This window comes from Artemia franciscana, chromosome 1 (genome assembly GCF_032884065.1).
Source record: "Artemia franciscana chromosome 1, ASM3288406v1, whole genome shotgun sequence".
Classification (NCBI taxonomy): Eukaryota; Metazoa; Arthropoda; class Branchiopoda; order Anostraca; family Artemiidae; genus Artemia; species Artemia franciscana.
Genome location: NC_088863.1, coordinates 43,856,287 through 43,868,953, shown reverse-complemented (window position 1 = coordinate 43,868,953; position 12,667 = coordinate 43,856,287). Strand labels below are relative to the sequence as shown.

The following is a 12,667-nucleotide window of genomic DNA, read 5'->3' as shown; positions in this document are numbered from 1 at the left end:
TAGGCAGCTCTTCAAAAAGTCAAAGCGTGGAGCTGAAGATCTGGTGGAGGCGTCTGCAACCGGTTCTTTTTGCTCAAGTTTCCTTTGAGTCTTCTTTTCTCTGTTGATCCGACGTCTATCAAAGAAGTCACGGCGACACGCAGTGTGGACTTTATTTCCTGTCGTCACAGCTATGCTTCTACCTCTTTCTTCGCTTCCGTTATTCACGGCATCAGCTCGTTTCTCGGATAATATGGCAGTGTTTTCATTGGGTTTGATGCTGTTTTGGCATGTCGGGCAGACCATGTTCTCTTCATTGACGGTCCTAGAAGAAAAAAAGGACTTCTTGATTTATACCACTTGTTTGTTCAGTCAATTCAGGCGCAATCGAATCAGAATTCAATCGGTCGCTACCTAAGAGAGCAAACTCAGCTTGAATGATACACAGTAGATGGCATTGCACAAATAAAGTTGAAAAACAGGAATGATTATCCAGTTGTTTTCAAAAATCAGAAGCATAATCCTAACACCATTTCATCAAATACTTCTACTCAACGCTCGTGGATCCTAGTTTAGTCTTTTGTCTTTTCTTTTCTAGAAGTAAATAAACTGGCACAAACTTTGTATATAGCCTTGAGCTCGCCAGTCATCTAGCAAGTAATATGGCAGATGGCTCTACTGATTAGATCACTTAAAGAATTGCACTAAGAGAGGAAAACCACAAGATTGAGGGGGAGGGGGAGTATGGAATACTGGTTTGAAATTAAACTGTTCGAGACTCATATTCTAAGGTGCCATTCTTAGCTTGATAGGAAATGGTGAATCAACCGACAAATGATTAAAATAGCTATTTCATATAGGTCAACTTTCACAACTGTCTTAGGTAAGATGAGATACTTGACCACATAATATCAAGTTTTTAACTTCATTTTCGAATTCGCCGCCATTGATTTCATAGAAAACGTCAAAAAAATCCCGCAACCTCTTCATATCGAGTTTTACCCCACTTCCCTCCGCCCTTTATGGGTGAGAATGGGCATTAGGGTACGGAAAATAAAAAACCTGAATTCAGATTTGGAGTCGGCATGCTTGATTTGATAGGAAACGACTATTTAAACTCCAAAATATTTATAAACACAAAAACTGACCCCCCCCCTCATTTTCACCCTTCAAGGGCGAATTTGGGATTATTGTGCAAGGGAGATTCGAGGGGATTTTTTTTTTTAAGATTAAACTGATTTTTCTGAACATTATAGTGAGAAAAAATATGTTGTATTTCCCCGAGGTTTCATCATTTTTTCCGTATCTTTCCTCCACTAACTACCCCCCTCCTTTTTCCAAATAAGTTTAAAGGCTATTGTACCATTCGCGTTTTATTGAAAACGATGTGTTCCTTGATCAGTGTGCTTGCGATTTTCAAAACAGTGACGACAAATAAGAAATAACTACGATAATAATCAAGATGACTGGTAAAAATTAATGAAAATAAAATGAATGATAGATATAAGGTGAATCACCATGCATCAAGGCCGTATACAGGAGTGGTGGGTTGGGGTGTTTGAACGTAAGAGAAATGAATATAAACATTTGTTGTTGTGTATTTAAGTTTTTTTGCCCCCCCACGTCCCCGAAAAAATACTGGGTACGGCCCAATATCCTCCCAAACACTCCCTGGAAGTTTCAACTCAACCTCTGAGATATTGCAGACCTAAAGATGAGATATAACCAGAATGCATATAGTGTCTTTTGGTTTAGTTCAACATTCCATTCGACATTTCCTGAAATTTTCAACACCCCCGTCAACAATCTCTGAATGTTTCAGAATGTTTCAACTTGATGTCCTTCTCTAAGTGCTCATGAAATATTGAACAATATGCCGTTTCAACAGCCTGGATGCATATAGTATCGTTTGATTTTGTTTAAATCCACCTTTGTATTCCTCAATAGTTTCAACTAAATGCCCGTGGCAGCTCGTGAAAAACATACAAATACGCTCAGATACGCCCTTTTGACAACTTGGATGCACCTACAGTCTTTGGATTTAGTGCAACATTCCCCTCAATTTTCAATGAAATTGAAAATCTAGTAACTTTAATAATTCGCGGTATTGATGCAAATAAGACCTTTTCGGCAACCTGGATGCACTACGTCATTCTGACAAGCAGGATGCCGTCACACTCGTTGCAAGTTGCCACACTTGCAGCTGAAAGTAGTCGTATTTGTAGTTGCAAGTAGTCACAGTCCCCTTTAGCCACAGTCGTAGCTGCAAGTTATCGGGATCACAGTCTCAGTCGCAAGTATTCTTAGGCTTAAGTACTCGAAGTCGCAAGTAGTCATAGTCGGAGGTAATCATGGGCGCTAATTATGACAGTCGCTAATAGTCTCAGTCGCGAACAGTTGTACAGTGTTACAGCTGCAATCACAAGTATTTGTTGTCGCAGTCACAAGCAATCGTATTCACTAAATTTCGCAGCCACAGTGAAAAGCAGTCGCACTTACAAGCAGTCCCAAGTAATCATAGTCACCGTCGCAATTAGTCTGAGTTGCAGCCATGGTAGTAGTAGCAATAATGGTCCTGAAGGTGAAAAGTTGCTACCAATAGTCGCTCCTAGAATATTGTAGACTGGCACGTACGCAGGGGGGGGGCCTTCGGCCCCTCCCCCCGAAATTTTGTGAAATGTTTAATTTCCCCATGGTTTCTTGGGATTCCTGGCAAAACCAGGACATTTATTAAGAATCTGGATACATGTGTGAAGCCTTTTTTGGTAAATTTTACAGCATGCAATTATCCGGTCAAGTCACTGCCCAATTATTAACCCATTTTCTGTCTAACATTTTGCCCTCTTTGAAGTAATTAGCAATTGCACTGTTATTTTTTTTTGTAAAGAGTTTGTTTTCCACAGCAAAATAGAATTGTTTTTGATATTAGGGCGTTTATCTCCCCTTTTCAGGATAAAGTACAGATTTAAATGGATAAATTTTGGAAAATATCATTTTTCCATTAAAATCTATGTTATTGCAACAGAAGAACTACCCCCCACAGCACCCATATGGCACTGTTAACCCTAAAATTTCCCTTTCAGTGGGATATAATAGACTAATCACTGGTTCTAAATCGCTATGAACATAACCAGAGCCTAAAACGTACTTTTAAGTCTTCAGTCTTCTTCCCCCCATCCGCTACAATACTACAGGTTAAATTTAATCTGTATTTTCCGATATACGTGCTTTTTGCATTACTAAATAAAAAAAGTGTTACTTTATACCTGCTGTTTCGAATTTTTTGCCCCCCCCCCTCCCGAAAAAAATTTCTGCGTACGTGCCTGATTGCAGGTATACCCTTTTGATAACCTGTATGAACATGGTAGACACAGTACAAATCTCAAGTAGAGGTAGTCGAGTTGCAAGTAGTCACACTTGCAAGTGGTCCCAAGTAGTCATAGTCGAAACCACAAGTAGTCGCAGTTGCAGCCACAGTGGTGGTTACAATAGGGGTCCTGAAAGTGTAAGGTTAATACCCTTTGCCACTCTTAAGATATTGGGGATCGGTTTTGAGGACCTCGATGAACATAGTGTCTTTATATTTAGTGTTCAGAAGAATCTAAATAATAAAAATTACTCTTGAATAAAGAACAGATAATTTTGATTTGCTTGACAAACTCATTAACAAATAAAGCTAGCAGATCTTGTGTTAGCTCGCGGAAACACAATTTTTTTTTTTAAGGTGCTAAGCATATTCCCCACGGAAAATCCTTCATGAAAATCCCCTTATCCTGGAAAATAACCCCCAGTGGAAACCTCTCCCCCACATGTAAAATTGGGTAGCCACAGAAAAATTATGACATATAAATCAATAAACAAAAAAAGAGGGAATTTTGGAATATACTATCAATATTCCAAAATATTGACAGATTATGTAGTGTGGTATATTAATTTGTATATTTTAATTCTTTTTCCGTTCTTTTGGGAGTTGATTTATCATAGCAGCGTAAGATAAAGATTTAAAACTGGGCAGTGGGAGTAGTATCAAACCCAAAGGCATACTTATTAGGCATTCTGAAATTTAAAGAAAATATATGTTCCAAAATTTGGATTCAATGTTATAGGCCCTCTAGTAGCCCTCCAGTAAATTTCGGCCTCTAAAAAGGACACCAGAACTCTCGATTTCTAATATAACGAGTTTCCTCCTAATTTTCTAACATTTTCCCTTCCATTTAAAGTGGGTAGGAAAAAATTTCTTTTTTGATTTTCTGGCCATTTTCGGGCTGTATTTTGAGGGAAAACAATATTTGTTTTATTTGCCTTATGTGCTGGGTATACTGGGGTTGCTTTAGCCCAAGGTTTTATGGAAGTTTCTGGCCAATAGAAGGAATTCGGCGATTTTTGTAAAAAGAGGGACTAGTTTTCGAAGGGACCAATTCTTTAAATAACTTTTTGTGCATTAGTCCCATCCACCCAAGGACTTATGGCTCTTGAGTTTCAAATTTATTACTCCTTTCCAAACAAAAAATATGATAATGTTTTTGACCAAGAAAATGGTCTCCGAAAGTTTCACGCCACTGAACTCCCTCCTTTTTTCACTATAAATTCTTCTGCTAAGAATTGACAGTCCACATAATTTACGGCCCTTATCCCAGGGGCTCTAAGGGTTAAGTTATTCTTGGACGCATGCTTATTGATAATTTCAGTCATTCTAAACAAAGTGGATGCCTCGAAATTATGATCAGATGCCACAAGGGGCTACAGAAGAACTAGATGTAAAAAAGCTTATAAGACGAGGGCTGGTTTCTCCGCAATCACTTTTGACTTTTATAAAAGCCACTGGAACTCAACTTCCGATCAAATGAGCATCCTCCGAATTTTCTATGACCAAGCTGGGGAGGGGTGCAGAGGGAGTAGCTCTCCTACTATATGGAATAAATTCTGCTTGTTTTAGGGTTTAATGTTGCTTTTGGCTGTAATGTGGTAATATTTGTTACTGTTTGTTTGATAGCAGAAAAGGTGGCCATGTTTAGTCTTGGTCGTCTTTCAGCTATGAGCTTCTAGGGATCTTCCAGTAGCTCAAGATATCAAAATTTTGCTGAGAGTATTTTCTGGAATGAAATGTGTAACTGAGTAAATCAAAAGACACTATGCACGTCTTATTTGTAAAACCTGACTAGTTTTGTGATGTTGTTATTTTTAATTTAATTTTAATTAAAATGGAGTCAAACTGCAAGTCAAAACCAAGCTAATTTCAAATTGATAGAGCTTCCTTTTCCAAACTTAATTTGAATAACATGGAGTTAAACTCCATGATTCTAACAGAACTTCTAATTCCAAATACGGTCTGAGGTGCTTTTAAGTGACATATTTTTTTTTTTTTTTGTTTTGTTTGTTTTTTTTTGTTCGTTTTAACTCGATTTCAATGGCATGGAGTCAAAATCCAAGTCATAATCAAGAAAATTGAAGATAAATAGAAATTCTTATTTTAAAAAAATTGAAGATTTAGTCAATATGTTTGATGAACAGTAATTCTACTGAATAAGTTTCAAATAGTATTTTAGTGCACAATTTTGGGTGGACGGTAAAGCGCTTTATTATTCATATCGACTGTAATTATACGCGGCTTTAAATCTACCTTAGTGCTTAAGCCATCGTGACCTATACAATAGGTTCCCTGATGGTTAAATATATTGTATGTATCTGTTTCAATGCATTGAAATATTTTATTTAAAGAGGAAAAAGAGAAATATTACTATTTAAAATCGCGATAACACAGCTCCTGGTGGGAATCCTCCCCACGTCCAGGAAAGTTCCTGAAGAGGCTCTGTATTCCCCTTTCTGCCTTTTCCGTCCCTTTGCCGGTAAGTCTATGAATGTAATTAAATAAAAAAAAAGTTTTTTCAACTGAAAGTAAGGAGCGACATTAAAACTTAAAACGAACAGAAATTACTTCGTATATGAAAGGGGCTGCTTCCTCATCAACGCCCCGCTCTTTACGCTAAAGTTTGACTCTTTCTCTCAACTCTTCTTTTTAAAACAGTAAAAAACTTTAGCGTAAAGAGCGGGGCGTTGATGAGGAAGCAGCCCATCAAAAGTCTAAAGTGGACTTTTGAGACATCTGCCTAAAAAATTCCCCGTCTAATAGATAAGATTTAGTTATAATTAATTAAGCTTGCAATGAATATCTGGTAGCAATCCCCCAAAGGCTCCTAGACCTGTAAAGGCCTACTCATAATTATTACTGTTACAGTGTTGCTACTAATAACTTGCTGCAAAACCAAGCCACCTGAGACCAACAGAGTTACACATGCTCCTCCTCCACCCCAATGTATTGAAGGCCTCCTGCTCAACATTACCTACAACATTACCTACTTTATAATAGTTGATGCCCATTTACACATCATTGCTTATAACTCAATAAAATATGAAGCAGATTGGTTTAGTTAAATGAAGCTTTAAAATAAATGTCAGGAAGATTTTTTGCAATAAGAAGTGTGGCATCACCCCAAACCACCCTTTTTCAGGCTTAGCATGAAGGGAGATGAGTGGTTAATTCTCATCTAACTTCTCCACCCCATCCACTCACCTTCCTTTCTTCATTTTAAGGCTCGTGGAGATTTAGACCATTTGGATACTAAAATACCCTCTTTTTGGCATCTACCTCCTCCAATGTTTTGGAAGGGGGTTGGCAACACACCGGGCCCTTGTTTAAAGAATTATAGCTGACAAGCTTTTTTTAGGGCGGTGAAAAGCCGACTTAAAATGTAGCCCGATTATAAATACATTTTCCTTGTATTGCACAAAATCTGGTTAAACTGAAAGTAAAATATTCATAGTTTTGATGCTTAATTATACTTTGATAGATCATATTCCCTTCGATTTTTTGAATGGATTTCCTAAGCCCCTGGAGCATTAATTTCCATCTTTTTTAGTTTATCATCACTGGTATCCTAATGATTTGCTTTGGCTGGCGCAAGAACCGGTTTGGTTTTTTGGTAAGTAACTTTTAAAATCTTTTATTAGTCATTATACAGCCGCCTCCTGATAATATGTTATTATCTTGTTGTAATGCGACATGGCACGCAAATAAAAAATTATACAGAAATTCACCAAGCCCTTCCATTACCAAATGAGAGTGAAATGTTAAATTCCAATTAAATTCGAGTCTCTGATTGATTTTGCACTTGCATTTGATCTTATGTATGGATCATTTACTCAAGAATCCGGTACAAGAACACCAGTCTAAATTACTTTGAGCGATAGGTCAAAGAATCGCCATTTGTTAAGAGACAATGTTTACAGCCCCAACTGCTTGTTAAATGATGCTAGATTAACTTAGATTAGTCTTCGGTCTCCGGAGGGAGGGAGGGGAGATAAAATTTGAAAAAAAAAACTTTTTGGGCCTTCATTTGGAATTTTTCCCATTTTAATTTTCAGTCTCAAGAAACAGGGATCTCAATCCTTCTACCTCTCCTTCTTATGTTCATATTTTCTAGAAGAGGTGTTAATTCACGAATCAACTGAATTTGGAGCCGAATTTCGTGCGGAGTTGAAGAAAGTTACCATTGTTAATCTCTTTAGATAAAAGACGTATAGAAGTACGTCCTGTAGGCCCCGAGAGTGTTTTAAAAGATGTTATAGAATCAAGTCTCGACTTTTTCCAAATGATATGTTTCAAGTGGAATTTGAACAAAACTCGAGTGCCGTTTCTTTATATGTAGAATATAAAGGATACAGACCACACACTATGAGCGGTCCACATCCCTAGGGTCCTTAGATTTGGCTATTATCACAAATCAAACGCACTTGGATTGTATGACTTTAGATAAAAAATAGTTTAGAAGCCAATGCTACATTTCTAACATTAGTAGACCAACAGTCAATCGTAGGTTTAACCTCAAATAAATTGCAGTAGCTTGGTTTTGGTACCATTTGAGCCCGAACAAATATTTTCTGCAACATATAAAAAAATCAGCCTAAATTGGACGAGGTGAAATTGACAGATTTCGTCTTTTCTTCTAAAACGAAGACTTTTTTAACGCAACTTAGTTTGCACGTTTAGAAAGTCGGTAATAAGTAAATCTGGGACGTTATTACGAATATGCACTATTTTGTTTTGAACGCTCATGTCCAGTTTTCCTCCTCCCGCCCATAAACCAAGCGCTGATACAGGTCTGAGAGTTAACATTACGCAATTGAATCCATACAGAAAAAACTGGACTGCTAACGCAGAAAAGAAGTCTTCAATGTCAATTTACAACCCCTCCTCCCCTTTCAACCCTAAACGTGACCACCCCTAATTCCTAGAATCCAATAAGCAACTTCTCACAACTAGCAAAATCATTGGTTTTAATTTGAGCAAGAAATCATAGATAATTTTAAATTAAAAAAGGCTTGGGGATTCATCACATTTATTTAATTAATCACATGTCTATTTGATTATATTTAATTAGTCACATATTCGCTTTGGACCCGAGCATTGGAGCGACTAGTTCCTATGCAAGATTTGCAAGCAATGTCGCATTCGATGCAATTTCAGTTAAAGCAGCACCAATCACAATTACAGGATCCATTACAACCATGCTTCACAACGGTGAGACTTATTTTGGGTGCCGGTGAAAGATCTGTGAGAATAGGGTGCAGCATGCCCTGTTTAAGTCTCCATCCCCAGTTCTCTGGATCAAGGGCAGGGCTCTGAAGCCCAATCCAATCTTGTACTTGAAGGTTTGGAAACAGTGAAATTTAGCTGCCGCTGAAGTAGAATGTAGATCTTGGAGATGGACGAAAGTTGTACACGTTGCTACTTTCTGCTGAAAGTCTCGGTGTACGTAACTGTCAAGATTGTCAGTAGATTTTCCATCGTACAATATAGAAAATGCAACCTCTCCTGTAGCTTTAATCTCTTCTTTCGAAGCATCAGTTCTAGAAAACGTTGAATCATTTTCGGTAAACTATTCGTTGTCTCAGCCGTTTAAGTGCAATCCCTTTGCCAAGTTCATGTAGATGGGAAGTTGTGTCGCAGCCGAGAATTGCGTGAGCAAAAGGAAGCAGTTTGCAAGTTTCAGTTGCAATCTTCGTAACAATGGATTCGATGTCCCAAGTTACACCTGAAGTGGTTACACCTGAAGTGGTTGGCTTAGGCTCACTGTGCAGGTAAACCTTCTTGTGCTCAAGAATACTGTAATAAAGTAACAACACCAACAAGTCGGTATCATCACCAATAACTAAAGTGTTCAAAGTCTTCGAACACTCAACCGCTGTACGTAAAATAAGAGAGTCAGCATCCCCTTTAGCTTGGATGGTTCTCAGACCTTTGCCTCGTAGATAATCAGAAAGTACAAGTCTTATTTCAAAAGTCTTATTTCTGGAGTAAACAGTACTTAAGATGAGTCATATCTTTTGTCGAAGCAGCAATGTTGTAGCCATCAAAGACAAATAATGGAGTCTGGATGTTTGCTCAAAATTTGGTTCTAGTATCAGTCTAAGATCTTTGAATATGTTTCTTTCTTCACCCACGGAGCAAAGCGCCCCCGTCTAAGACGTAGGTGCCATTCAGACCATGTTTCACCCCAATAGTATTAATTTCTGATAGTCTTTTGATAGTTTTTGCTAGCTCTGATTTATTTGGCTTTCGGAACTTGCCAGAATCCTCAAATAGTGACGCAGGATAAGGCCAATCTTCATATTTAAGTGAAGATTCTTCGCCCATATTCATGTTTTTGGATCCAGTTAGAAGACATTGAAACAGAAATGAAGGGTCTAAACAGTGGATTTCTTCAGAGATTTTCCAGCCATTCCATCAAAAATATTCTTCCTGACTTACACTGCATTGTCGGCGCTCGCGTTTTCTGCGGCAGTCTTGCCAGCAGCAAGGCTTTGAAGCGATAGCACATCACCCTAGAAAGGAAACGACTACTCGACAAAGTCAATGGCTATTTCTATGTATTTGCAGTCCCTCAGGTGCCTTGAAATACTAGATTCTTTGTGTTTATTTTTGTATCATGCGAAACATCGGTCAGTTCTTACATCAAAAGATTAACATGAGCACACGCTGGACGTCCCATGAACCACTGAATTCTCTCTAATTCCGTCATTTCTATACCTCTAAGTCAATCCTGTTGCCATTTTCAGCTTTCTCATCAGTTCTTATTCTATGACCAAATCTGAGATAAAGCGGCTAAAAGTATGTCCGATCTTCTCGTGACATATAAGCCTTTTTCAAAAGATTGGAGTTTTTCAAAAGTGTTGGGCTTGTATGTTCAAGGCTGTTCATCTGCTATGGTAGATCCTCGACAACTTCGTGTAGTTGTTGTGACTAGCTACTGCAAGGTAAGGAAGCATGTCGGAAACTGTTTGCAAATGAAGTTTCCATTGACCATGAAGGCTAGATGGCACTCTTACCAATTTATGCAGAATTTTTTCACCAAATGGTATCTGAGTAACTTAGAGTGTCTGGTTCAACCCCGACCTTCTCTATATAAAACTTGGTTTGACGTGCATTCGAAGCTAATGGTTTTATAGTATAAACAACGCCAATCTCTTCAGATGATTTTGATAGCTTGACACGACACGACATTCTTGTCATACCGTATATATTATTATAAAGTTGTGGCCATCCTCCGTACATCTCAATCATTCTAGTTGAGAAGCAGTATTTGCTGACAATAAAATATATTCTTACTTTTGATGGTTCATAATAAAACATACGAGTAGGGTTAGTTATAACGGTTCCCGTACACATCAGGATATTCAGAACCTACCATTCCTTTTTGGTAGGCTCTTCCCGCAGTTAATCCTATGGAGAACTTGGTGCGATTTCTTTTTGGTAGGTACTTCCTGCGGAAAATCCTATTCAGAACGTGCCTTTCCTTTTTTTTCTATCGCAGATCCTATACAAAACGTGGTGCGATTCCTTCTTTCCTGTTGCAAATCCTATGGAACAGTTCCTTTTTTAGCGGCTGCAGCCATGAGTTCATACGGCCAACAGCTCTACTACGATATTTCTCAACTTTTTGTCATGCAAACATATGTGGTTCTCTGAGGGAAAGTCTAGGCGGTGTCTGACCTTTAACCTACTTCTAGGCCCACTTGCGTAGCATTCAAACTTCCACAAACAAAATAACATGGAAAATATGTTCTTAATGTATCCACGTATGTTAGAAGTTCAACCTCAAGTCATTTTTTATAGGGGAAACAAGGTTTTATATTTTGTACTATATGAACAGTTTTGACTCTTTCATCGCATTTTAGGAGTGGGGGCATTTAGATTTCCCAATATAGTGTAGCTTCACTGTCGTATTTTTTCTTGCTAAGTGTTATTTTTTTCATGTAGCTAAGACTAGACGATAATATATTTCTTCTTTCTCCAAAGTTTGTTTTCTGACACGCAAACATTTCATAATATACTCGAAAAGACATACCTTATTCGTACTATCATTTTTTTTTTCTTTTTTTTTTTGTCTTAAACTTTCGGTAAACATGGAGTAAGGTTATACGCCAAAATTCTCTTCGAGATTTAGAGTTTGACCGTATTTTCAGTTTCTTTTAGTATAAACCTTTTTTCGATTTCTTATTTTTTTGGAACTGATCTGTCTCAGATTTTGGAATGTCGTCTTAGGACATAAACCCTTGTAGAGTTTTAGAGTTTGACCGTATTTTAACTTTATTTAATATTCAATAAACTGCAAATTTTATGTTCTGGCCTTGGAAAGACATAGAGTTTTTGAGCCCCACTTATGTTAATTTCTACTCGTTTTGAGTTTTGACTTGGTTATTTATTGTGATTTCTGTTCGTTTTGGGTTTCCTTTATTTATTGATGCTGATTTTTGGTAGTTTATTTGATTTATTTCTCGGCAGATTATTTGATTTTAGTTTTGGCTCATTTTGGTTTAATGGAGTTCTTTACTTTTCTTTGAAAAACTTATTTTTTGGAAAGTTTCTTTTTTAATTAGTGCTCGAAAAATATTCTTTTGTCATCATTGTCGCATTTTCTTTATTTGTCTTAAACTTTAAATAATTTGAGATAATGTTGAGTTCTTTTACTTTTGTTTGAAAATTTTATTTTGTGGAAAAGTTTTCTTTAAATTAATACTCGAAAAGACATACTTTTTCTGTATTGTCACATTTTTTTTATTTGTCTTAAGCTTTTGATAACCATAGAATAAAGACACGACCAGGGATTTTTCTACATTTATAGCTCGGGATCTTAACATATACTAGAAAACACGGTCGCTACGGGAATCGAGGCACTACCATTAAATAATCCACTTATGTTAGGAGTTTGACCTCAAATCTTATTCTTCCAAAACCTGAATTTTCAACTTGGAGTACATATCATTTTTTTAGTCCCAACATTTTTTTCGACTTTATGTATACCCCAACATCTAACAATACTTGTAAAAAGGCTTTATTTTATAACTTCAGAACAATTTTTTTTTCTTAATATTCTTATCAAATTCCCATTTTTTCAACTTGAAGAACACGTATCTTTTTTCAGTCCCAACATTACTATTCGACTTTACACATACCCTAACACCAAACAAGACTTTTCAAAAGGCTTTATTATGTTATTTCAGAAGAAATTTTTTCTCAGTATTATTCTCAGACCCCGTTTTTTCAGCTCGGAGTACATATATCTTTTTTCACTCCCAACATTACTTTTTGACTTCATACATACCACCAAGCAATACTTTTCAAAAGGCT

The 12,667-nt window shown here is 37.1% G+C and overlaps 1 protein-coding gene across 5 annotated transcripts in view; it reads left to right on the top strand.

The window, feature by feature from the left end:
* LOC136030079 (uncharacterized) overlaps positions 1 to 12,667 on the top strand; it is a 142,793-nt gene that overhangs the window by 73,493 nt on the left and 56,633 nt on the right. For all 5 annotated transcript variants that reach the window (XM_065708761.1, XM_065708752.1, XM_065708768.1 and 2 more), the window contains exon 4: positions 6,897 to 6,959. In XM_065708761.1, coding sequence (XP_065564833.1) covers positions 6,897 to 6,959 — 63 coding nt within the window. The remainder of the gene's footprint in view (positions 1 to 6,896; positions 6,960 to 12,667) is intronic.